This window comes from Gopherus flavomarginatus, chromosome 6, assembly GCF_025201925.1.
Source record: "Gopherus flavomarginatus isolate rGopFla2 chromosome 6, rGopFla2.mat.asm, whole genome shotgun sequence".
NCBI lineage: Eukaryota > Metazoa > Chordata > Testudines > Testudinidae > Gopherus > Gopherus flavomarginatus.
The window spans coordinates 107,069,952-107,096,889 of record NC_066622.1 but is presented as its reverse complement, the minus strand read 5'-3'; the positions used below and the strand labels follow the sequence as shown (position 1 = coordinate 107,096,889).

General features: G+C 42.4%; 1 protein-coding gene across 2 annotated transcripts in view; it reads right to left on the bottom strand.

Annotated features, from left to right (window-relative positions):
• TBC1D12 (TBC1 domain family member 12) overlaps positions 1 to 26,938 on the bottom strand; it is an 81,963-nt gene that overhangs the window by 22,000 nt on the left and 33,025 nt on the right. For both annotated transcript variants that reach the window (XM_050959403.1, XM_050959404.1), the window contains 2 exons: positions 7,091 to 7,206; positions 4,247 to 4,329 (listed from right to left, as the gene is read on the bottom strand). In XM_050959403.1, the coding sequence (XP_050815360.1) occupies positions 4,247 to 4,329; positions 7,091 to 7,206 (199 nt within the window). The remainder of the gene's footprint in view (positions 1 to 4,246; positions 4,330 to 7,090; positions 7,207 to 26,938) is intronic.

Sequence of the window (26,938 nt, the reverse complement as noted above, 5' to 3'; positions counted from 1 at the left end):
AACAACTCTGTTGATTAGTATCAGAGGGGCAGCCGTGTTAGTCTGGATTTGTAAAAGCAGCAAAGAATCCTGTGGCACCTTATAGACTAACAGACGTTTTGGAGCATGAGCATTTGTGGGTGAATACCCACTTCCTCAGATGCATGCATCTTTGCTGCTTCTGTTGATGAGATTATTTTGGCTCTGCTGAGCTAATGAGAGGAAGAGCACAGTAATAGCTCATTTTTGTCACTGAAGTTAGTAGATGTGCCTCAATATGCACAAGGACAGATCTGTCCAGTAAAAAGGTACTATTTTTAGTCACTTTTCAAAGCAGACACTCCCTTCCAGCATGTGTATTATGTGTGATTCCATATAAACAAATCAAATGGCTGCTCTTTAACACAATAACATTTTGCTTTCATTCTTGACTGTGGAAGAGGTTCCTTGGTACAAGTTAGCATATTTTAAAAAGAAAATGGATTCTGCTTTTGTTTTAGGTTTGTTTGTTTAAAGGTAGTCTCTCTTTACAGGATATGATTAAGAAGCAGAGGTAGAAACACTGCTACTGCCTATTCAGCCATCATGCACATTGCCAATCAGCAATTCACAATCCCAAGAGAACTCTGTCCAACTGTATTCAGAAAGCAACTGACTGTTAGTCCACTGGCACCATAAATACTTCTGAAAGAATAGTGTCCAACATCTACCGCTGGCTTTCAAAATTTAAGAACTTTAGAGGTATGGGATTTCTCTTCAAGTCATTTGAGTGGCAATCTATTTTTAGATTACTGCACACTGTATAATTTGATGAAGTGTTTGCATTAAAATAATCTCCTACGAAAACTCCTGAAAATGGCCTGCTGAACGAACGCACACACACACACACACACACACACACACCCCAAAAGCTCTCTTCTTACAGCAAAGTCTCTGACAAGCTAAGAAATTATCTGTTTTAGAAGATGTTATGCTTATCAGAATTGTAAATAATCTTCAGAGAAACCCCACAGGGTTTAAATGTCATCTACTCAAAGATTATAGGTTATTACCAAATTTCCAAGTTAATTAAATAGAGCCAGTGGTTTGGACCAACAGAAATCTGACCACAATTAATATAACTAGAAGCACTCCTTTAGCATGGCTGAATACAAAATGTCTAGTAAAGTGAGTTCCAAACCATGTTCTGCCAATAGCATGTTTTTTTACCTCTATTGTAGCTGTATGTCCTGAGTAGGGTGACCAGATGTCCTGTTTTCAAAAAGGGTCAGTCCCATTTTTGGACTTTTTCTTATATAGGTGCCTATTACCCCCCACTCTGTCCCGTTTTTTTCACAGTTGCTCTCTGGTAACCCTAGTCCTGAACATCTGACTTTACAGTATTTCTTACACACTGGAAGATTCCATCAATCCCAGTGTAACTACAGTAAATTATAGCTAGAGCATTAGCAATAGTGAAGTTTAAAATGCGAACATCTGCATTCTAAACCCATTTTCAGTTATTCAGTTTTCTGAAACTTTCACCTATTGGGATTCAGTTTAACATGCTGAATGTCTGCCAGGAAGATGACTTTGGTTTTGCTTAAACCTTTTTTTCAATTCAATTATTCTTGATTGTACAAAGATCAAAATTATTTTCCTATGATACAAGGAGAAGAGAATAGTGGATTTTTTTTTTTTTTTTTAAAGAGAAAAAGTTTAGCACTGAAATGGCTAAGGGCAAAATACTGAAGTTTGGCCTTGCACTGAGGTGTATTGTAGCACTGAAGGAAATAGTATTCTGTTGAAAACTGATCTGGATTCAGCTGTGTTAAAGCCATTGATAATCTGGCATATTCAGTTGAAGTGTCACTGTTTGTTTTCGCCACTTTTTACTGAAGCTATGCAGCACACCCTATCTAGCATACATGAGGCCACGTGCACTAGAACAGTATGCGTGAAACACTGCATTTTATAAAGCATGCATCGGGCCATGCACAGTTAATAAAAACAAGGTCTGCAGGAGTCCTCATCTCATGCAGTGTATCTTTTGCAAGAGGTACAGTGAATGGGACAGAGTTCGGCAGTCCCTTGCCTTAACCACTGTGCATCTTTTGGATACGCAAGGTATGGAGATCTACCCTCTGTCTTCATACATCTTGTAGGGTTACTCTTGAGTGTCAATCGATAATAGTACAAGATGCTACACTTGTATTTATGTTTGTAGGAAAAATATATAACCATATTTCACCATCTGAGAAATAGTAAGCTGTCATAAACTTAGGGCTTGATTCTGCAAACACTGCATTCACGCTGAACTAGAAAGGAACTACTGGGACAGGACAGGGCTGCCCAGAGGATTCAGGGGGCCTGGGGTCCTCTGTGGCAGGGGGCCCCTGCTTCGGCGGTAATTTGGTGGCGGGGGATCCTTCCGCTCTGGGACCCGCCGCCGAAGTGCCCCGAAGACCCGCAGCGGGGGGCCCCCCCGCGGAATTCCCAGCTCTTTGGCAGCAGGATGGGGTGGAAGGATCCCCCGCCACTGAATTACCACCAAAGATCCGGAGTGGAAGAAGCTCCAGGGGCCCGGGCCCCACGAGAGTTTTCCAGGGCCCCCGGAGCGAATGAAGGACCCTGCTCCAGGGGACCCAAAAAGTCTTGGGGGGGCCCTGGGACAGGAAGTTCCACATAATTCTTACTGCGAGTTTTCAGTGCTACTGCAACAGAAGTTATATGTAGTAATAATTTTGGTTTATTGTGACCAGGCCTGCCGACCGGGGGTTGGCGGGGCAAAGGGGGCAATTGCCCAGACGGGCCACAGAGCTCCTAGATGCACGCAGAGTGGTACTGGCGGCGGCAAAGGCAGCCAGGTGGGCATGTGGAAGCCCTGGCCATGCCAGAAGAGCACGCCCAGCAGCAGCTTGCTGGGCACCAGCAATCGCAGGCGCAGCACCACACGCATGCACACACTTCAGTGAATGCCATTGTCACTTCACATATTTGTATCTTAAAAATAATATCTAACAATATTCAGGATGGCATCTTTGGCTATGACGTTTTCAGGCAGTTCAGTGTATCATGATCAATAAAACTGGTCTCTGTCCAAAGATACAAAGCCCCACATTCAGCACATGCACACAAATGACTTTTCCTCTCAAAAATCATATGAAGTCCAATGTTTGTGTTGTATGTTTTATGACAACTTCCTCTTCCATAGTATATGTACTGTATGTGATCCATCATATCCCATAAAGAATTGAATTTCAGGTAGTTGAAGGCTGCTACCAAATCTCCCCTCATTCTTCTCTTCTGGGCTTATTTAATCTGCAGTTTCCTTAGCATCTCCTCATAAATCATGTGCCCCAGCCCCCTAATCATTTTTGTTGCCCTCCAATTTCATTCCATAATGTATTTAATTTAAATACACAATTCAAAATAAATTCCACATCTTATATTTGGACTCACAATTTGTTTAATATTTGTGCTGTAACTGGAAAAAAAAGTTAACCATATCAAGCAATGCCACAACTTACATTTAGTGGGTTCTAATGTGTTATCAATAGGATAAAAAGTAGTGTTGTAAACCTCAGTCATCACCTTCTAGAAGGCCCATTGACTGTTTTGTCCTGGGGCCCGGAATTGCTGTCGACGGGCCTGATCGTGACAATTCCCATACCTACCTATATGACTAATTTAAAAGCAGCTCAAAGGCTTTTAGATGCTATCTTGTGGTTTACATATTTAGAATAATAAAGTTTTTTTTAGATGATCCATTGTTAACAGTAACATCAAAAATAAAAGGGGGGGATGCAAAAGTGAAGTCTTTGATATGCACATGGATAAGATGGGGATTGCATGCACGTGATCTTTGAAGTTCCTTGGCATCCACAGGGGTTCATGTGCCCTTTTGAAGATCTGGCCCTAAGTAATAGCAATTGTGATGGTAGCACCAGGGTAGCTGGAATGATTTAAGCACCTAGTAAGTTTCCAGCTTATCATACTGCACAAAAAGTTAAATCAAGTTTCCACTTAAGTATTGGAGACTATATTCAATGTGAGAATCCATTTATTCACAACAGTGATGAAATTAAAAAGGCTACAAGTTGAGACTGGTGGTCAGATTTAAACTGCGAGCGTGCCTGTGAGTTTTGAAGCACAACATGTATAGTATTAGCCTAGAAATGTAGTCTTTAATGTAAATACTGGCCTAAAAGCTAAAAATGTCCTTATTCTCTCATTTTTGCTATAGAAGATAGCTAACTATAACCATGGTAATACAGTTCTAACATACCTCGTTTTTTTGCCTCTGCCACCATTTCATCATATTCTTGTCTGTGACGTAAAGCCTCCTCTATGGATTTGGCAGGAAGATTTCTGAAAACAAGTCATTTCTGAATTCAATATATGGATGACATTCTGGACCATTTCAAGACAGACTGACTGGTTTCTCTCTCCTTTTTAAGGTGAATTTAGTGATTATATTACATGTCTGAATATCAGTAATAGAAAATGAAGTTCATTATGGTGAAACATTTGTATACAAATCTACCAGACAAGTATTTTTGCATATATTGGCTCTTATTGCATATATTGGCTCCTCACTGTTAGTAAAGAGACTAAGTGACTTGCTTAAGATGAAACAGACTGTGGCAGAGCCAGGAACAGAATCCAGATCTCCCAAGTGCCAGTCCAATTCCATAATCATAAAGCTACCCTTTCTCTAAACCCAGCCGCTGAAGAACAACCTCCAAGGTAGAGAAGCTCTATGTCATTCAATCACTGCTCTCTGCTAAAATTGGTAATAAGTTTGCCAAACACTACCACGAGCAATGGTATTTTGAGTGATGTACACAAAAATATACCCTAAGAACAAGATTTTCACTACAATACAATAATCCAGAACTTCCATTAAGACATAATATATATTACTGTAAAACTTGGTACTTCACTGTGAAGTATAGTCTCTTCATAAGTCAGCATATTTTAGGTTTTGCCAATAAGCTGTTTTTATCACCACATGTACAAGCAATACCTGTTAGAGCATAGTGTGAAAAAGATGCATTCTGGCAGGTTATGAAAACATCTGCTAGAATGGCCTTCATGAAGCTGCAGAACTAATTTCACTGAGGCATGCTTGAAAGTCAGAGATTCTTTTACTAGGAAAAAAAAAAAAAAAAAAAAACTTTTGCCCAACTAGAACAAAGTTATTTTAACTCAGTGAAATCTCACAGTTCTCATAGAACTTTTACAGTCATACCAGAAGCTTTGTATGATGTTAAAACATTCATTTTACGTTTCCTGTTCCAAGGTTCAGTTTCATTACGATGTATGAACCCTGAGGATTTTTATTCACACATTGAGAGAAAATACCAGAAGTTTACTGTCCCACACCACTGATTGAGCTTGCATATCCCTGGGAAAACTAAAATATTCTAATAAAATGGTGGTAAAAATTTCCCAAAGAGATTGAATATGAAACTGCATAAATGCATATTAGAATTTTTTTCACTGATAATGAAAGTTAAATCAGCCAAGTGATGGATTAACGGAGTCTTGATGATTATTTGAAACTCATAAGAAAATTCCTGCAATTCAAAGAATTCAGAACAAAAAAAGACTATATATTGCTCCCTTAACTATCATCTTCTCAAATGTCTACTTCTCATTGTATTCAGTATTTCAAACTTAGTGCTGGCTCAGCGGCTTGTATAATGTGGTGTCACATGGTAACAGCACAGTAGTTTAGAAACAACCTCTGGTTTCCTAGTCTTTTGAAAATATTTAGGAATGATCTCAGCCTCCATAGAGGGAGACAGAGGGTTCATCATATTTTAGCACACCCAAATGAAAGAAAAACAATATTATAGTCTGAAGACAGCCTTAAGATAAATGCTGAGCAAGAGTAAATGTATTAGGTAAGACATTAGATATATAAAGGTTAACACGGTATCTGCTTCAGGAAAGCAACAGTTCCCTTTTGCTGGGCTAGAAGCAGCAGGAGTTTGATTACCTCTGATTCTTTTATTGTCAGTGATAATTAAAAACTCAGACTTCAAAGCTCTGAGTGGAGGATGGGGTGGGGAATTCAGTAACCAAACTGCTAATAGCTCAACCTCAATTTCATTTTGGCTACCCTTTATCAACAGAATAAATATAACTTTTAATGTGACTTTTTAATAGGATTTGCTATCATGGATATAAAAATTAAACTTATATGTGCTCCAAAAATACAATCAACTCATGTAAGCATTGATATGCGGGTATATATTAACAAGTAAAGATTGTTGAGTGGGGATAGAATGCACTTACATGAAACATTAGTATTGCTTTTATACACTGCATCACCAACTTTTATACTTTATGCAACTGTATAAGAGTTTAATATATTGAAACAGTGAAGGAGGGATATCTTATAGAAATTCTCTTAGTCTGTAAAGGTGGTGGAAAAGAAAATAAATTGCATGAGGTGTTTTACCAGAAGCAAGTTCCAGGGCGCTTGCAGGCTAGAAAGTACGTAGGAGCAAGCTCACCCTGCCATAGTCAGAACCCAACATATTTAGGTGGTGAGCAATTATCTTGCATTTCCTGGCAACAGCATCTTTTCACTATATGCCAGAATTACATTTTTTTATACCTAAAATTAGGCTCCGATGGTGACCGGTCTCAGATTATGCTCAGACAACCATTGGTGCTGACACCTTTTTGGTGGTCTAGCAAATTAAATATTTTAGGAACCAAGCAGTGGAGAAATTAGGTTTTAGGAGAGGTCCTTAAGAGAATCTCTTATAATAGAACTCTTCATTCTGCAGATTCCAAGAATCAGTGTCATAGACAACTACGTGACAGCACTACAGGATGAATATATAGGGCAAAATTCTAGCTCCATTGAAGTCAATGGAGCAAAACTCTCATTGACTTTAATGAGGCCAGTATTTCACCATATTATTTAGTTAAGGTCTCAGACTGAGTAATTTATAAGGAAATTGTTCCAGTTTGACCAGTATAGTACTTTAAGAAAGAAAATTGTAAACAGGACACCAAAGTTATTTAACCTTTGCTAGGTCGGGAGGCAGGTGCACATGTATGTACACTATGTTATTATCCACTTCATGGCAGAATTCATTACTATACTTACGACGGTCGATCCTCCAAAATAAGAGCAGTAGTTGAAAGTGGTTCAAATTCAAAATTTTTACGTCTTGTTGCCTGGGGTGGAGGTTTACATGTTCTTCCTGTTCGTGCTTCATATTCCTAAGTAATGTAATTAAAAGAAAGCATTAAAACCCCCACGTTTCAAGCTTCCTTATAAACACGGGACATGTTTACAAAATGAATCAATGAGGAACTAACATTCCAGCTTTAAATGATTTACATCAACCAGGAGATGCTGCTATTTCATGACCATAAGAGAGTGAAAACTAATGAGAAGGTTACATTTCACAAATCAATGCATCTGGTTACAACGGAGCAATGATTACATTCTAAATATAAATTCGTATTTGTGTGCAATTGACAAACTATAAAAACCAGTGTAAATGTGCTTTACAATGTTAATTGCAGTACAAAAATTCTATTGGAGCAGTAATATGTAGAATTACAAAATGTACTAATTAAGAGGAGTCTTAGTTCCCCTTCCTCGTTTTTATTTTTTAAAATTTTCCTTTTTCTCCTTAATGGCTGCTCTTGCTTCTGATTTCCACCTTTCCCCAACATCTTTTTGAATACCAATGGAGGATGTGTTCTTGTTGTTCAGACTTAACTCTACAACACATATTAGTACTGTAAGCAAGGTCTTATTTTTATCATTCCATCTGTTATGGATGTATGTGTTTTAATTTGTATCCTTATGAGCGAGAATGAAGTAAGTGACTTCCTAATTAGCCAATGTATATTTAAGGGAGGGATGTAAGACATTTAAGATATCCCACTGCAACCTCAGATACCCACCCTTAATTGACTTCCAAGTTACCTCATGACTCATTCTTATATACAGATTACAATTCAAGATTTTTCCTATGTGAAATAATTCAGCTCAAACCCAAATGACATTTTTATCATAAAACATTATCTTTATGCCAAAAACTAAATGCTGGCTTATCCTTTTTAATTCAGTTTCTTTCACATGCTGCAGTTTAACAAAAACTGACTATATAAAGGGGACTGTTTGTTTTTAAAAGAGGAGCGCAGAAGGTTTAAGTACATTGGAACCAACTGTTAAAATAGGCCTGTTCTGAAGATGAGCCAAGAATCTTGTCCAAACTCACATGAATAAGTTTAAAAAAATAAGTTTCTCTGTACATTTCAGCACTGTCCACTTTCAGACATAAAAAAAATGTTTTACACTGAATTTCCTGAAACAAAAAGAATGTTTCCTACAGAAATATTAACCATCATAAATATTTTATTTAGAAATAAATAGCAAAACGGTAAACGAAAAGCTGCTGATTAGGCAGCTGTTTCTGCCTGATCAGGTACAGCAGTCTGTTCCAGAAATTGTTTCCACTTGAATTTCACACACTATGTGTAAGCTTTTTGTTTACACCTTTTCACTACTAAGTATTTATATGCAGGAATAAAGGAGGTTATTGACTTGTCCTATATATTCCATTCATACAGGACATTTATTCTAAAAGGTTCTGAAAAGTGAAAACAACTTTAAAAGTTATCTGTATAACAACTTAAGTCTTACAAAAAAAGTGACCATGCAACCTCAAAACTATAAGGTGCTACCTGAAACCTTTAGATAATGTTCGAGCAAAAATATTGTTCATCATAGAGTCGCATAACTCTCATTCGTGGTTGATAGTAAAGCGTCTGCTAAGGTAGTCTGCTGGTATGTTCTGGTTCCCTGGAAGATAAACTGTCAACAAGGTGATCTGATAGGTCACACATCAATTCCATAGACTGACCACTTCTCCGCAAAGGGGGATGGTAAAAGATGACCATCATTTGTGACATTATGAAGGTACGGTGATCTTCAATGAACAGGAGAAAGGTCTTGCAAGTCCTTAGGACTGCCCACAATTCCAAAATATTGATGCACATCCTGGACTCTCAAAATATCTAAGTGCCCTGCACTGTGTGGCTGTTGCCCATGTGAGCTCCCCTAAGCAAGGGCGGCTCTATGTTTTTTGCCGCCCCAAGCACGGCAGTCAGGCGGACTTCGGCTGGTCACGTGGATTCAGCGGCATTTCTGCCAATGCCGTGGGACCAGTGGACCTCCCGCAGGCATGTCGCCAAAGCCTGCCTGACTGCCACCCTCACATGCTGGTACCTGGAGGCGCCCCTGAACCTAAGAGAGACATCTGTAATATTTTTTTTCCAGTGAGGGGGAAAGAAAAGGAACGTCCAAGCGTACCTGGTGGGGATTCTTCCATCACAGCAAAGATTACATAACTATGGCAGGAACAGTTACTATAGCATTCTTACAGTGTTGATTTCAAGAGTACATTGACTGAAGTCACACCTGCAGGCTATGAAAATGCAGTCTGGCAAATGGCATTATGTAACTGCATAAAGCCATATGATGCAGTAGAGGAAAAACCTCTGTGCTTGAAGATGGTCTATGGAGGTCGTTCGCTGCCTGGAACCTGTCCATCAGCAGATGAACCCCTGTGTGACAGAATTTAGAAACACTCTGATGAAGTCTAAGCCTACATTGGAGTGAGAACAGATTTTTCCTCGAGTTCACACTGACCGCCCCTCCCCTCTCTGGGGAAGGAAGATGTTGAAACACTGACAAAATTGACTTATAGGCTTCTTGACATGTTTTAGCAATGAGAAGCCAGTCACTGAGACAGGAAGACACTGTGCCTGACACAGGCAGAAAATACCTTGACCGAATTGCAGCACTCTGTACTAAAAGTGGGTTGGAGCCCATCATAAAATCTCAGAAAATGTCTGAGTAAGGTTTGAATATCTACATGAAAGTATGCATCTACATCAAGAAGTGTAAACCACATCATCTTCTAAGGATGGGACTATAGACACCAGTGTAACCATGCAAAACTTGAGTTTGTGAATAAAATGGTTGAGATGGCAGAGATCGAAAATGGGTCTCCAGCTGCCTTTCTTCAGTACTAGGAAGTTGAGTAAAACCCCTTTCCCTGGTACTTAAGAGGTACCTGCTCTATTGTGCCTCAATGCAAGAGGAATTCTACTTCTTGTTTGAGAATTTCCTTATGAGAATGGCCCCTTAAAAAGGAGTGGGGAAGAGGCAGGGAGGAAAACTCAATCATATAGCCAGAATGGATGATGTTTCATACTCTCATCTTGCACTCTCTTCCACATCTAGAGTGCAACAACAAAAGATGTTTGGGAATGGGCAGGTGGTGGTCTTATTGGTTTGCAGCTTTTGTATTCCACTCAAAATGACACTTAACTAGGAGTTGGGGCTGGGGTTGGGGCTGGAATGATGCTGCTGCTGCAGAAGGTGCAGGGAAAAGAGAGACTTCTGAACCCTCTGCCTCCTATGGAGTGTCTCATGAGATCTCTGGTGGCCTAGGCTTGTATGACTGCCTACTGAATTTCCTCTTTGGGGCAGGTATATATATTCCCAGAGCTCAGGATGGTCCTGAAGTCCCTCAGGATATGTAAAGACGTCTGTCTTCTGGTTAAAAAGATGAGTTTCTTCAAAGGGCAGAAGGGTGGTCCTGACAACCATCTTGCCTTTTTTCAAGGAGAGCCTGAAACTGAGCTCTGTCCTGATGGGGAAGCATGTCTATGAAGTCTGAAAATTTGGAATAGTTCAGGTAATCATACTTAGCCATCAGTGCTCGGCAGTTGGGTATCTTGAACTGAAGACTGGTAAAAAAGAAAAAAAAACCCACTTACTTCCTAATAGAGTTGCTTGCCTTCTTTGTCAACTGGAGTAGATATAAGGTGTTGCTATCTTGATCTTTCTGCGGCAGCCTGAATCACCTAAGAATTAGAAGAAGGATGAGAAAAGAAAAAATTTTACCCTTTGGCTGGGACAAAACCTTCTTCCCTCTTATGGATAGGGGGAGCAGCAGTGGCTGGGAGTATGCCAGACTGTTCTTGTTGGCTCCCTGATGGTTTCGTTAATAAGAAGCACTCTTCTTCTGGAACCGGAAGACTGAAGGAGGTCTAATAGCTTACGTTGAGTATCCTGAACTTCCTCAAGTGAAATCTGTAACTCCTCTACAATTTGACATAATAGATCCTGGAACTTCATATTGTCATTGGAGGATATGGAGACATTAGAGCCACTGCTTCATCTAGAGAAGAAGACTACAATCTTGTCAATATCAGAGGAACTGCTGGATCTGGCACATAATCTTCATCTTCAATGGGTTCAGGAGGAAGCTCTGGTTGACCTCTCATTAGGGAGGGGAGGTTGTTTAGACTCCCTAGAAGACTGAACCAAGCTTATGGGATGGTACAGGTCCCAAGGTCCCCAATCTGGCCAGTAAGATGGGTCAAATGGAAGTTGCAGTGTCCCCATAACATGAGGTAACAAACACTGCAAGACAGATATTGAGGTACAAGTTGATCCTAAATTGGTCCAGGTCCCTTGTCCAGAAAGATATGCCTCAGAGAACGAAATATTAGTTCATCGGATGATTACAGGTCTCCTGAGGAAGAAAAAGCTGATGATAGTACCAACAGTCCTGCTGGAGAAAAATCACAAGCAGAGAATGGAATGGGACTCCTCTCATCAGTTGCAGTCTCCTGGTGGAGTCAGGACCTCCTTCATGAAGGAAGGACCTGATCGAGGAGACTGAGAATTTGTGAAAGCAAAAACATCCTCATGTGGATAAGACTCAACTCTCCCCACAGTGTAAGGGATCCTGTCTGCTCAAACTGATGGAGCTACAGTAGTTAGTGTGAGCCATAGTTGTGCAAGATGAAGTTGGTACAGTCGGTAGCTGAGGCTCTCAATGGTTGCTTCTAATTGGTACAGTCAGATCCCAGAGTTTGGCTGGATGGTACCGGAGGCACCATTGTCAAAAGATCGCAATCCAGTACCAACAGAGCCCTGGATTTATAGGCTCTCTTGTCATGCCCCTGAGATATTCTAAGTTCTCTTGGACTGAGCCTGAAGACATTAGGCAGGGCTGTATCCGACCTCTCTTAAGTGGATTTGGAAGCAGATTTATTCTCATGAGATTGCTCCCAGCCTTCCCAACAAGACACCAGTGAGGGATCTGTAGAGGTAGACTTCCTCACTCCTGAGTCAGACCTCATGGTAGGAGAGGTACTCCTTGCTAAGTCAGGCCTTGTATTGGAGCGGATCCTATCAGGTGCTCAAGGAGAAGTTTTTACCTTTCATGCGTATAACTGGGGAACAAGCAGCAGATACTGTACCCCACATTAACGCAGGCTCCCTCAAGGCAGTGCAGGCAGCATTGATGGTCACTGCTGACTGAGAAGAAGTGCAGGCAAGAAACTCAAAATCTTGAAGCCTGGAGTCCTGAGCATAGTCTAGGACTTGCAGTGGGGTAGCTGACTATAAAAGTAAAACTAGAATTTTAGAGTTTTATCTGGTAAAAACTTTTCACAAATATGTATTTACAGATAAACATAAGTTCTAGGCACTGGAGGTTCCAACCTGAGCCATACGGTGGTGAGAAGGAACTAGAGAGGCAGTCAGTCTGCCCGCCCCACCCTTTTTCTTCTCAGTCAGAGGCACAAGGAGAGTAAGGGATGCAGACCAAGACACGGTTTTCAAAATTCTCCCGCTACAGGCACATGGAGTGCATGCGTACCCACAGTGGAATGCACATAGGGACCAGTACTCGTAGATTAAATATAATAGGCTTCATTCTTTAATTCCTTTATCTAGAACTCCAGACAGCTTAAAAGAATGCTCTACCCACACTTTACAGAATGATATTTTAGAATAGCCGTTAGATGAGTTTTAAAAAAAATAAAATAGTTTGAGATAAAAGTTCTATGTTCACAGTCTTGGCTCAAATTCCTGAAGACAGATCTCTTATTATATTCTCTTTAAACTCACAGAAATAATAGATTAAAAGTCTGGACTTCTGACAGTTGAGAATTTAAAAATGTATAAAACTAACCCAAAACATCAATGGAGCAAGAGTAATAAGTACTCTCTTCTGTTTGAAACAAATGGTCTGAGGTCTCAAAGACCCATATCCTCGAGAAAGGATGCAATTTTGTCCCTGGAGAAGGAAGCAAATAAATGGGTACATGAAAAGAGAAGCCCAGTGGGACTCCAATAGCTTAGATACTGTAGCAGGCATGTTGACTGGCCAAATGGCCTTTTTCCAGTCCCTGAAGCATTCCAATTACTCACTTTCAGTTAGCAGTTCAAGAAGTTCTTAAATGACACACTGGGAATCGAGGGGAGAGCTATTTTTCATGGATTCACTCAAAGGGGATCCATAGTTAGTCTGAGTTGCATGATAAAAATAGTAGCGTACTCAACAAAAAGAAAAATAAATTAATTCATCCTGCATCTCAGACAACAATTACATTCTTAGCTTTGATTTGTGCGATTAAAAGACAGAGGTACCAATTAAATTATATGAAACGTTTTGGTTCCAAGGACCCTGTGTGTCTAGTTTTACCAAAACAATGTTTTCATACTCTTAAATACAGAAAAGATATAATGATTGAAAAAAAAAATTGACAGTTTCCCTACTCCCAAAGTGGTCAACTAAAGCCAAAAATATTATAAACAATATTAACAATTGTTATAGTTAAAAGTCCCAAGCACACAATTTTCTTGAATGTGTGCCCCCTCCCACCTTTGGAGTCTGATCACTTTACATGTAGGTCATACTTCTGGGGCACACCAGGCCTTGTTTATGTTCATTATCAAAGAAGCCACCACCTTCAGGCTTCAGAATGTAAGCTAAGGGTTTTTTTGTTTTGGTTTGTTTTGGGGGGTGCGGGGGTATATCTGAAATATCCTTGGTCAAGAAAGCTAGATTGCTTCCCTGAGGGGTATAAGGTGGCACCATCTTGTGTCCTAGTTCAAAAGGCCTTAGCTAAAGCATTAGTGAAACAGTCTGGTAGAAAGGACAGTGGAAAGGCCCCATCTGACCACAATACTAGACATGACGGAAAAAGAAAAAGAGCATCAGAACTGCTTGCATACCTTTATGTTTAGGGTCCTGACAGAAGTCATACACCAGCTTCACTGACAGTTCAGACCTGAGAAGAGTTGAGCCCTGAAGAGGGTGTACAGTTTGGGTATTTCCCGATTCATTCTTGGTACACTCTCACCAAAAAACGGAAGTGTACAACAATAAATCAGTTGAGCAAGGCTAATTAAGAAATGCAGCAAATCAAAAATCAGGAGGTGTGGCCCTTTCATTCCAAATTTTCTGGCATAATTCAACTGTTGCCCCTCCCTATCACAAGAAACAAGCCTACAAAACCATGCAGAGAAATGTAAGAATGATTCTTCAAAAGGACTTTTCACAGACAGTAGCAATGGCTGAAGTTGGTTATCAGACTCCTAATATTGTGGAAATAAGCACACTTCTAAGAATAGTTGTCAGCAGGAAATTTTAATTGTACAAACTCAGTAGGATGCCACAAAGCGTTAATAGAGACTCAAAACTGAGACCAGAATAGTTTCCAAACTAAGATAACTATTATAGTTGGAGCCGATTTCAGCCTTGAGAAAAGTTTTAACATAGCAGTTTACTGTACCAGAACCTTCCTCTGGAAGAAGATTCCTGCATAAGAACCTTCATGTTTCTGGAAAAATAAGATTTTTTCATGAGATCCAAGAAATTGTGTTGAGCATGCATGAAACCCACTAGTTTATAACATTCCAGAAAATGTGGATATTAGTGAACATTTTCTCCATATACACTGTGTACTACTACAATTATCAAAGATTCCCAATATTCTTATATCTGTACCTAACATGCAATCTTTCACAAATTCTCAGCTGTGCATTGAGAAAGTTACTACTTAATATTAAGTGAAATGTGCAGTTATAAAATACTAGTTTGTGATTGGGTATATGTATTTTTTATTTTGACAAAGAGGAAAAAAGTTACTGGAAATGGCAAATGTTTGAACAAATGTCAACCAAAACTTCAGATCCATAATTGGACTGAACTGTTTGATTTTTAGTGTGAACAGTTGTTAGATATTAACTTGCTGCTAGAACTAAGTTCTGAAACTCATTCACCAAGACTTCAAGAGCTGATGCCTCTGTGCTTAAGCAACTAAACTGCAAGTAAATGTATTGCAAGCTTTAGGTCTGAACTGCAGGGTTTGATCCAGAATTATACAAGTTCAGGTGGGATAAACATCTTATATTCAACATTAGTAACAGTTTAAAAGTTTGTCTGCAAAATCCTTTGTTATACAAAACACCAGCTGATATTTGGCAGGACAGTAAAACGTAAGTAATAGTTACTTACCCAATAGTGACTGTATATCTTCAAGATGGGTGGTCCACACTGATTTCACTGTCGGCGCAAACATACACATCGGATTCTTTTGAAAAGCTGTGCCCACTGGGGCCACAACTGCACCTTGCTCACCCTCTTGCTGCAGTTAGCAGGGAGGGTTGGCGGGGGCGGGAGTGTAAAAAGAATAGGGCAGCTCAGTTCCTTCACTCAGTACAAGGACTCCTATCAGCAGGGCTGGAGGAAGGGACGTAGAATCTATGTGGACACCACATTTACCATACAGTAAGTTATTTGTTCTTCAAGTGACCATCCACACAGATTCAACTCTTGGTGATTAGCAAGCAGTAATCCTAATCCCAGAAGGAAGGGGAATGGAGGCCTACTTGAAGAATGATTGCAGAATGGCCCTCTGGATTTTTCTGTAAGACAGGGGTTGGCAAACTACGGCCAATGGGCTGAATCTGGCCGCTCAGGGCTTTGGATCCAGCCCACAGGAATGCCACCCCCACGCCGCCGCTCCAGCACCATGTCCCTGCAGCCCTCCGGGGGGCCAAGGGCTGAGCAACTGCCCTTGCCTGTGATTCCCAGTCAATGGGAGCTTTGGGGGAGGTACCCACAGGCAAGGGCAGAGCCCTCTACCCCCCTTCCCACAGGGGCTGCAGGGACGTGGTGCCAGCCACTCCCTGGAGCGACATGGGAGTGAAGGCACGGGTGGGTGCCGCTGTCACCCCAGAGCCGCTCCAAGTAAGCAGTGCCAAGCCAGAGCCCACACCTCGAACCCCTCCTCCATCCCAACTCCCTGCCCTCAGCCCCCTACTGCACCCTGCACCTCAACCCCCTGCCATGAGCCCCCTCCCACACTCTGCACCCCTCCCTGCACCACTGCCCTGAGCCCCCTTCCACACTGTGTGCCCCCTCCTGCAACTCAACCCCTTCTGAGCCCCCTCGTACACTCTGCACCCCTCCTCTGCCCCAACCCCTTGTCCTGAGCCCCTTCCTGCACACCACACCCCCTCCCACAAAGCACACTCCCTCCAACACCCCAACCCCCTGCCCCAGCCCTATATTCATGGCCTTGCAATTTCCCCACTCAGATGTGGCCCTCGGGCCAAAAAGTCTGCCCATCCCAGGTGTAGGATCTAGAAGTCTCCACCATGGAGCGGACAGGAAATGGGGTGGGGGGAAATGCAAAAATATGGACTAATATGACCACACCAGAGGGAAGTGCTGGCCCTGCATACAAGAAGGTCCACTGAAACCAAATGAGCCACTGTGAAACAAAAGACAAAAAACTTTGCTGATTGCCACTCCCTCCACTTCCCACCTCCCCAAAGAGGAGACAGGCATAGACAGCTGTACCATCAGTTTGAACTCTAGGGCAGGGGTTCTCAACCTTTTTCTTTCTGAGGCACCGCTCAATATGCTATAAAAACTCCAGGGCCCAGCAAGGGAGGGAGAAGACTCAGGGATCCAGGTTAGGGGTGGGCCCTTGGGCATAAGCATACTTAGACTTCTATTTTGGGGGGGCAAGGTCCAGTAGGGCTTGGGCCAGCTCCACATGGTAGGGTCCAGGGACGCAGTGCCACCTCCACCCTGACCCACCTCAGCAGACCACCCAGCTTGACTAGGTTGTGGAGGGGGGGCGGGGACGACCCAGGGTGTAGGGTGGGGAGTAGCTAGGGACTGTGTGCAGACAGGCAGTAGCTCAGGGTGCAGGTAGGGGGGGTAGCTAGGGGTTGTGCGCCAGAAGGGCTCACCTATGGTAATTACTCCCCCTGCCTAGGCAGCTCTTACCAGTTGCTTGAGCTGAGGAGCAGCCACAATCCCAGGCACCAGCAGCAGGAAATGGAACAACACGGTTGCCTGCTCCATGGCTTCCCGCCTCTGACCTGGCCAAGGGGCAGGGGCTCGGGGGCAGTGACAGGAGGAAATGGGGGCGGGAGGGTGGAGCTGCCCTCAGGACTGCTCTGCCACTGCAGGAATGGAAGGCAACCAGCCTTCAGCCCCATAGCTTGGGGGGGCACTGAGGCTCAGGCTCTCGGTTCCAGCCGCAGGGTCCCACAGCCCCCCTGAAAGGGCCTGAGGCCCCCTAGGGGGATGCAGACCGCCATTTAAGAACCCACTGCTCTAGGGGAAGGGAATACAAATGTCTGACCAGAAGGAACTGTGTAACTATGCTACTTGGAATTGGGAGAAATCACTAATTTCTAACCAAAAGTAAGGGAACCCCAAGCTGCTTAGCTTAGGTTAACATTAAAGGGCATAGAGATCTTGAAAATTACAGCAGCTTCTATTACTGTCTTAAGTTTCAAAAGGTAACACATTTGTGAGAGAATGTTTATGGACTTTAACCACATAAAATAACTTTTTTAGTTAATAAGTCTTTAGTTAGTTTATTACAAGATTGACTATAAGCATTGTCTTTGATGAGAGATCTAAGGTACAATTGACCTGGAGTAAGTGACTGGTCCTTTAGGACTGGGGGTAACCTGAATATTGTGATTTTTGTTGTAAAGAGCCATCTACCACAAAAAGGCAGGCTTGCCTGCATGGCAATACTATCCTCTTAGGCACTGCGGTCTCCTGTAACTCCATGTTAGGGCTGTTATAGGTTGAGGAACTCACACTTGATATTTGGTCGGTGAAATCTAATTCTAGAACACACGACCAGTTTGGTGGTTTTGCCCTGTTCTTTAACAGTCTCCACTAAGGTTGGCACTCACAGCTGAGTGCCGTTCTAGACACCTTGACAGCATAGTCACTTAAGAGATCATTAAGAGGAAAAAGCTCAGCCTGCACAGTCATCTACTGGCTGCATTTTGCACTGTACCTGTGACCAACTCTCAGAACTCAAGTCTTTTTCATCCTAGGTCAAAGGAATTGAGTGTCATAGCACGATAGAATGGCAAACTCTGAGGGCTCTTAACAAAAAGATAGATTTTTTCTCCTGCAGTATATTACAGTCTTCATGAAAAGGCACTTCACTGGAACTCAGTTTCTGTTCCTATTGCCGCAGACTTTTTGTGCAATCAGTGCACACTGGTTAATCTCTCCTTGCTTTCTGTTCCTCATCTACTTCCCCCCTACAAAAGTAGTACTTCAGGGACAAGTTTATTAATGCTTGAGGTATTTAGATTCAACAGTGATTTGTGCCTTAGAAAACCCTACAAATAAAAATTAAATATATCCAGTTTCTTTCCACCAAGTGCAGACTAGGTTAAAACTCATTTAACAGCAACTACATGGAAAACTGCAGCAAAGCTAACACACCCAGAAATTTAAAGTGCAGCACAGTAGCCTGTCTAGTGGACAGCAAAGTTTCCCTTGATTAAATGTTGGTGGACATGGGGTGCTGAACAGGCTTTAATGTTAAGTTTTAATAGTTAACATTTGTGCAAACCTTTGAATAGGTAAAATACTATTACAAGTGATAGAATTTTTATTGAAGACTTGATGTACTAAGCCACTCTGAAGGACAAAAAGGATGTTATTTTCTTTCCTCTACTTAGTCTGTTGCAGAATTAAAAGTTCATTGTTTTAAAAAAATTATACTTCTAGCTTTTAAGAGCTGTGCCTTCTGGGGCTGCCTGTACCAAGTCTGAATTAAGTGGGGAAGGTTGAGTGCAAAGCTACCCATCTAGCCTCATTAAAAAAATAAAAACAAAAAAACCCTCACTGGTTATAGAAATTGAACCAGGCTTCCATTCGAGTACAAATGGCTGCTCATTAGAGAACACTGCCAACTCCTCATGCTACATGAAAGTTCCTGTTGAAAGCCAGTCTCTAGAAGCCAGAACCCTAGAAAGTTTGATACTGGCAATAAGAAAACACTTTAAAATGGAAGAGCAGTTTAGTGAAGTTTGAGGAAAGACCCCTCCCGGCCAGTGGAAACATGGTATCATTGTCAAAACCATTGTAAAATATCCCAAAAGGGTGATCTTACTAACAGGGCTGGCTCTAGGCACCAGCAAAGCAAGCAGGTGCTTGGGGCAGCATATTTGCAGGAGCAGCATTCGAGCCATCCTTCTCTTTTTTTTTTTTTTTTTTTTGCACTTGAGGGCCGGTCATAGTGCCCCATGACACTCACTTCCTCCCCTCTCAATGCTGCAGAAGCCTCAGAGCAGCAGGGATGCAACATGGGAGCTGAGAACCCAGAGGGGGCTCTGGGAGCTGTAGTTCCTTGGTTAGCTCCCTGCCCATAGAGCCGGCCCTAGAACAGAGAAAGAACTACACTTCTCAGCACTCCTTTGGCAGCGATCAAAGGGAACGGGAGGGAATAAGGTAGCTGACACCTCATGCTGCAGGGGCTGCTGCGGCAGGGCGGCCAGGAGCAGCAGCAGGCCCTTAGGGGGGCGCTCTCTGGGGCTCCACTCCCCGCCAGTGGCCCCCTGCTGGGGCGGTCCCCTGGCTCTGCCCCTGGCTCTGCCCTCCTGGGTCCTGCCGATCCTGGAGGTGGGAGCCCTGGCTGGAGGGACCCTGGGCTGAGGCTTGGCCCAGGAGCGCCACTGCTTATCCCAACCCTGCCAGCACCGGACCGGCTGGAGGTGAGGGGAGAGTGGGCGAAATCAGGGCTCCCCGGCCGCCGGGAAGGAGTCGGGTGGATGCAGCTTCCAACCCTGCTAGCGTAATGAATGGGCTGCTGATGACCCGACCTGAGAGCAAGTTACCAGTGACCCAGGGTTGGAGTGGCGGGGGGGGGGGGAGAAGTCCAGAGTCGGGGGCGCGGAGGGGAGCCCATGGCTGGGGACAGCCAAAAATTTTTTTGCTTGGGGTGGCAAAAACAAATAAAAAAAACTTAGAGCTTACTCACAACTAGAGAGGAGTTACATTACTTTCTCTTGTAGGGAAAAGCCTTCTGATGTGTGTTGCTAAACAAGATGAAAGGAGCAGAGGAGGCAAAGTTTAGAGAAGATTAGGCTGGATTCAGCCACAAGAGATAGTGTGAACATTTGATCTGCACAAAGTACCATTATAAAAGAACGTATAGAATAGCAATCTTTCCTCATTATCAATTTCATTAAATTTTCAAAGGGCATATTTTTACAACCTGCTCTGACAGAATATTGAGGAATATTCTTCAGTCCTACGGAATCCCAGTTGAAGCTGTCAACATCATCAAGGCCATGTACAGAGATGCGAGATGCTTTGTAGAAGTGAACCACCAGACAACATAATGGTTCAATGTGGACACTGGCAGGAAACGGGGCTGCACTGTTGTTTGACATTGCCACGGACTGGATAAAGAAGTGCATAACCTATACAAATACTGGTATAGGATGGACAGATGGAAAATGCCTAGAAGACTTCGACTTTGCAGATGATATTGTGCTACTGAACAATACCCCCAAAAATTTAGAGAGACTACCTGGCCACAAACAAACAAATAAATAAAACCCACATGCCAAGGGGGAGCTCAAAATTAGTTATGCTAAAACAAACATCCTTGAAACTCACGTCATCAAGCAGTAACATCACATTAGAAGGCAAAAATCAAGAAATTAGAGTCGTTCATCTACCTGGGCAGCACCATATTCGCCAACTGAAGACAAGAAGGAAGTGACATCAAGAAAGGAAAGGCATCCAGAATATTTACTAATCAGGATATGGAAATCAAAGATGTATGGCACCAGAATAAAAGTAAGAATTTTCAATTCAAATGTAATTTCAGTGTTACCATATGGCTGTGAGAGCTGGAGATCTACAAAATCATTAGGAAAAAAGGAAGCCTTAGAAAATAAGCGCCTGCGAAAGATTCTGGGTATTGGGTGGAAAAACTTCGTTATCAAAGAAGAGATTCAAGAAAATCACTAACCAGTAGCTTTTTTCCATCAGAATCTGAAAGAAACACTGAACATATTTAGGGCATATACTCCAGATGCCAATACAGAGACTCCCACATGAAGCTATCAAGTGAACACCAAATAGTGTCAGGAAATGAAGGTGCCCAAAAGAAGCCTTAAGAATCACCCTTCGCAGCAAGGGCAGAACAGTCAATCAACACCATAGAGCAGCAGGAAACAGCAGAGGAATGAAAGATACATTTCTGCCATGTGCACCAACAGTGGACAGGGATGGATGTAAGAATTTTTACTAATATTTGGAGGAACAAAAGGCCATTATCTTCAAGGAGAATGTCAGAATTCTGACAAATCCTTAATAAAACTCCAAATAATTTCATCTCCAAAAATTTCACATCAATTCACGTATCCACCTAAATAAAAATGAAATATGATAAAATATAAGTAGGCAGGTGAACACCAGCAGAGAGTATGAACAAGATGCTATTTCTCCTTTTATTCCACAAGATACCAGTTTACCTGACCCAGTGCTGCTAGCCCATTCACTGTTAGCAGCAGAAATATGGGAGAGTAGTTGAAAGAAAGCCTCTGAAGTGATAGGGACCCTGCCAAAGTCCCATCCTCGCCCCCACCCCCACCCCGGTCCCTTTCTCCATGAATGAGAAGAGGTAGACTTAATAGCACAGTTTAAGAGAAAAATTTACAAAACAAATAAACAAATGTTTGGTCTTCAGTAGTGCCAGAAAGCTTAGAGAACTTCTGCAAGTTCTCGGAAGACATTTATGAAACTGTGTAAGATCTCATCAGAATTTAAAGATTATTAATTCAATATTAAAATCCAAACTTAGGTCCATAATATTGGAAACTGACAGTCATCGTGTTGCTAAAACAGCTAATTCACCAATTTTCATTGGAAACAGTGACACGCATCTTGTTGCCATAAAGTTTGTTCTAGCTTGAGTCCAAGAAAAGCTGGCAGTAGTTTTACCGTAATACTAAGTTAGCCACTAAAATACTATTTTGTATTAAATGATCTGAGTGACAGTGGACTAGAACTACAGTAACTCCTCACTTAACGAAACAATGTTAACCAGGATGACTTTATAAGGCTGCTGATCTATTAGAGAACATACTCATTTAAAATCATGCGAAGTTCCGTTATAAGGTTATTTGGCTCACCCCACTCCACCCGCCCGACACTCCTGCTGGGGAGCGGGTTCGGGGGTTTTCCCCATTCCGCCCTCCCAGCGTTCCAGCTGGCGAGTGGGGTCAGCTCGCAGGGGCTTATCCCACCCCGCCCACCTGGCATTCCAGCCAGGGAGTTGGCAAGCCCCTGACCCTGCTCCCCGGCAGGAGAGCCGGACGGGCAGAGTAGGGTAAGCCCCCGTGCCCCAACCCCACTATGCCCTCCCTCAACCAAGCTTTACAATCATCATTGGTGAGTACAGTATTAGTTTGTCTAACATTTAAAACTTATACTGTATATGTACATAATGACTTTTTTCTAGCAAAAAACATTTCCCTGGAATCCAACACACAACATTTACATTAATTCTTATGGGGAAATTGGAGTCGCTTCACACTGTTTTGCTTAAAGTAGCATTTTTCAGGAATATAACTACAACGTTAAATGAGGAGTTACTGTATGTGGTCTAGCACTCCCACAGGTATGACATCAAAATTTAAACTGTTAGAATATAGACTTTAACATTAAGATTTATTTATTTATTTAACCAAAAGTCAGATCCATTTTATAATCACTATAATATGATATACCTGTGCTTAAACTTCAGGGGAAGGGTAGTTCCTAACAGTGCAGGGAAGCCAACTCTGAAACACGAGCACCATTCCATCTGACAGATTGCATCTTTAGATGTAGCCATAAGGCTGGGTCAGAAGTGGTCATGACCTTTACCCTAGCATAACTCCCAGATAAGATTATAGCAGATCAAGTCACTTTCACTCCTTGTTGTAACTGAAGCAACAGAACAGCTCTACACAATCCAACAAGCTTGCTATGTAACACAGTGAGCCTTTAAGACACTTTTCTCTAGGTTCTCTCCTGTCATTTTGAACTAAATACCTCTGATTTTTATATCATTAGTCCTTTTCAGGGGCACAGTGGATACTGGCAAACTCACTCTATCGACTCCATGCTTTTATTAAAAGTAACAGATAGGGCTCTACACTAATTCATATAAGGTAGATAATTGTCTAAATGAGTTCACATAGTTCTTTTAGGGTCTTAATTTCACAAAAATTTGTAAGGCTGATTGGAGACCCAATTGGAAAGGTAACTCCACACATCACAGCAGTTTCAAAAATACAGTCACCAAAAGAATGACTAAGACAAGAGCTAATTTTTTAAAAAATAGAACTGTTTAAGAATATATTTTCCTATACGAGTTCTTTTTAAAAAGCCATTACTTCATATAATGCCCATTCCAGAGAAAGAGATTGGAATTTATATTAATGTAAAACTCTTATCTAATAGATATGTGAGCATGACTGAAATTGAAAGGGAAGCCTATTCTCAAGCGCTTAGCAGTTAGTTAGCATTCTGTCTTTCAGATCATCTGAAGCTTTAAGAGATCCACTCTCACTGCTATCTTTATTTATCAACAAACTGAATAAATGGATTCCACCCAGTTTTAACAAAACTGTACAGGCCAAAAACAAACTTACATCAAACTCTCAGGGCTGGTCTACACTGGGTGGAGGCAGGTGGGGTCGATGCAAGATACGCAACTTCAGCTATGAGAAGAGCGTAGCTGAAGTTGACATATCTTATTTTGACTTGCCTCCCAGGCCATGGCTCCCCCATTGACTCTGCTTCCGCCTCTCGCCCTGGAGGAGTTCCAGAGTCAATGGGGAGCGCAGCGGGGAATCGATTGATCACATCTAGACGAGACGCGATAAAGCGATCCCCAATAGATAGATAGATCGCTATCCGGCGGATAGTGTGGACGTACCCTCAGTGTCAGCGCAGAGTTATGGGTGGTAATGATTTAAATAGCACCACACAAAACAATTAAAGAAGGCTTAAATTTTATTTTAACATCAGTGATCTTCAAATGGCACACCAATTAGACTTCCAAAGATACTGCTCACTGAAAACTTTTCCAACCTACCATACAAAGGGCACTGCTATACCTGTACAGATTTATGGTTTCATATTACAGAATATTTACTATATAACCAAGTTGAACAATGCTACTCAAGCAAATTACGCCATTTAGAATGATATTAGGTTGCTGCAGTTTAGAGGGAACTTAGGACCATTGTCATCTTCAAGTCTGACCTCTTGCATAACAGGCCAGACAGCATCCCCAAATTATTCCTAGAATATATATCTTTTAGAAAAACATCAAACCTTGATTTAAAAAATGGCCAATGAGGAGAATCTACCACAACCCTTGGTAAGCTGTTCCAATGATTAATTACTTTCATAGTTAAAAATTTACACTTTATTTCTAGTCTGAGTTTGTCTAGTTTCAACTTCCTTATACTGATACTTATAGATGTAATCAAGTCACTCAATCTTCTCTTCATTAAGCTAACCAGATTGAGAGCCCTGAGTCTGAGTTTGTCTAGTTTCAACTTCCTTATACTGATACTTATAGATGTAATCAAGTCACTCAATCTTCTCTTCATTAAGCTAACCAGATTGAGAGCCCTGAGTCTGAGTTTGTCTAGTTTCAACTTCCTTATACTGATACTTATAGATGTAATCAAGTCACTCAATCTTCTCTTCATTAAGCTAACCAGATTGAGAGCCCTGAGTCTATCACTATAAGCTATGTTTTTTAAATCCTTTAATCATTCTCATGGCTTTTCTCTGAAGCATCTCCAATTTATCAATATCCTTCTTGAACTATGGGCACCAGAACTGGACACAGCATTCCAGCAGCGGTTACACCAGTGCCAAATACAGAGGTAAGTAAAACAATCTCTCAGCTGCTACTCAGGATTCCCCTATTTATACATCCAAGGATTGCATCAGCTCTTTTGGCCACAGCATTGCACAGGGAGCTCATGTTCAAATGATTATCCATCACTACTCCCTAATCTTTTTCATAGTCACTGCTTCTCCAGACAGAGTCCCGCTTCCTGTAACTATGGCCTATATGCTTTCTTCCTAGACATGTTTCACTGAACCAGAAGATGTGTTGAGAAACACTGGCTCCCAGGTCAGAAGAACCAAGCATATGGCCAAAAGCTTGAGTACATTAAAGCTCAACTTCTACTTTTCTAGGGTCCAAAAGCCTTGAACTGCATGAACTCTAGGTAGGCTCCTCCCCAGCCCAGGAGACATGTATCTAAAGTGTTATGGGTAAGGACATGGAGGAGGAAGAAGAGGTAGACACTATAAAATGGGGCTGGAGTTCCCATCAGGCCAGTGGAACAGAAGGGGTCTTCCCAAGAGAAGAGCAATTTCCATCTGACCACAAGGAAAGGACTGAAAGGGACATGCATGCTCTACTCCTGAGGGAATTCTTAAATTTTTGATGCAAAAATCTGTGCACATTTTAAAATTCTGCAAACTTGTTATTTTGACAAATAAAATATGCAGACTATAATCACACCATTTTCAATTATTTGCTGACAGGGTTTTGGTTTTTTTTAACTAAATTACCAAAAAAATTGAAAATGGTGTGATTATAGTGTGTTATTTTGACAAATAAAATATGGAGAAGTTTGCAGGATTTTAAAAAAATTTTAATTTCTACCCCCAAAATTAAGAGTACCAGGGCGTGTGGCGTGATCTGGGTACAGGCATCTTAGTAGAGGTGCAGGGGGAAGGGCGGCTCATTGGGAGGTTCCGGGTGCAGGGGGAATGGGACTTTGCAGAGGAGTTCAAGTGAAGGTGGTTAGGGCTCAGCAGGGAGGCTCAGTTGGAGTATGGAGTCAGGGTGTAGCTGGCTGGAACTCAGTGGGGTGAGGGTCCGAATGCAGGGCTCTGGGCACTGGGGGGCTCCTGATGCATGGAGTGAGGCTCAGTGGGGTGGGTTCTGGATGCAGGAAGTTACAGGCAGTGGTGATGCCTGGGGTGGGGGGCTCCAGATGCATGGGGGTTGGACGGACAGGGGGAACAGCTCCCCCTACAGTGACCCTTTTCCCCATGGCTGAGGAGCGACAGGGCCAGGAAGTGAGGGAAAGCTGCTCCCCATGCTCCCAACTCCCATGCATGGGGACCCCCGCACCCAACCTCCCGCCCCCCTGCATACAGAACCCCCACGTCACCGAGACTCACCTCCTGCACACAGACAACATCCTCGCCCTCGGACAACTGCCTCTCCCCCCGCCCCTGCCCTGTGGTACACAGCTTCCTGCAGCCAGGGAAGGTTTTGGGGGTTGATCTGACCCAGCCCCAGCTGATCCATGCAGGAGAGGGGGAAGGGAGAACTCAGTTTCCCTCGACCTCCTTCCCCCCCCAGGACTAACCTCCCTGGGCGGCCAGAGCAGCCCCAGACCTACACTCCAACCCCCTATCCAGTGACTTACCCCTCCCTGGCAGCGCAGGTGTGTTTGTTCAGGCGGCCAGGGAAGAGGTGAGTGAGCACTGATGCAGCTTCTCTTTGCTTCCCCACAGAAACCATTTTTCTGCAGGAAGCAAAGAGAATCTTCAGGGGGACATGTTTCTGCATGTGTGCAGTGGTGGAGAATTTCCCTAGTAGTAATGTACCATTGCCCATAGGAGCAAGTTCACATAGGCCACAAAGCCTCCCAAGATAGGCAAAGTCATGCTGACTGGGTGAAATACGTGGAAACACCTTAAGCCTGGGAGGATTATAGTGTGAGAACTGTATCATGAGAAAG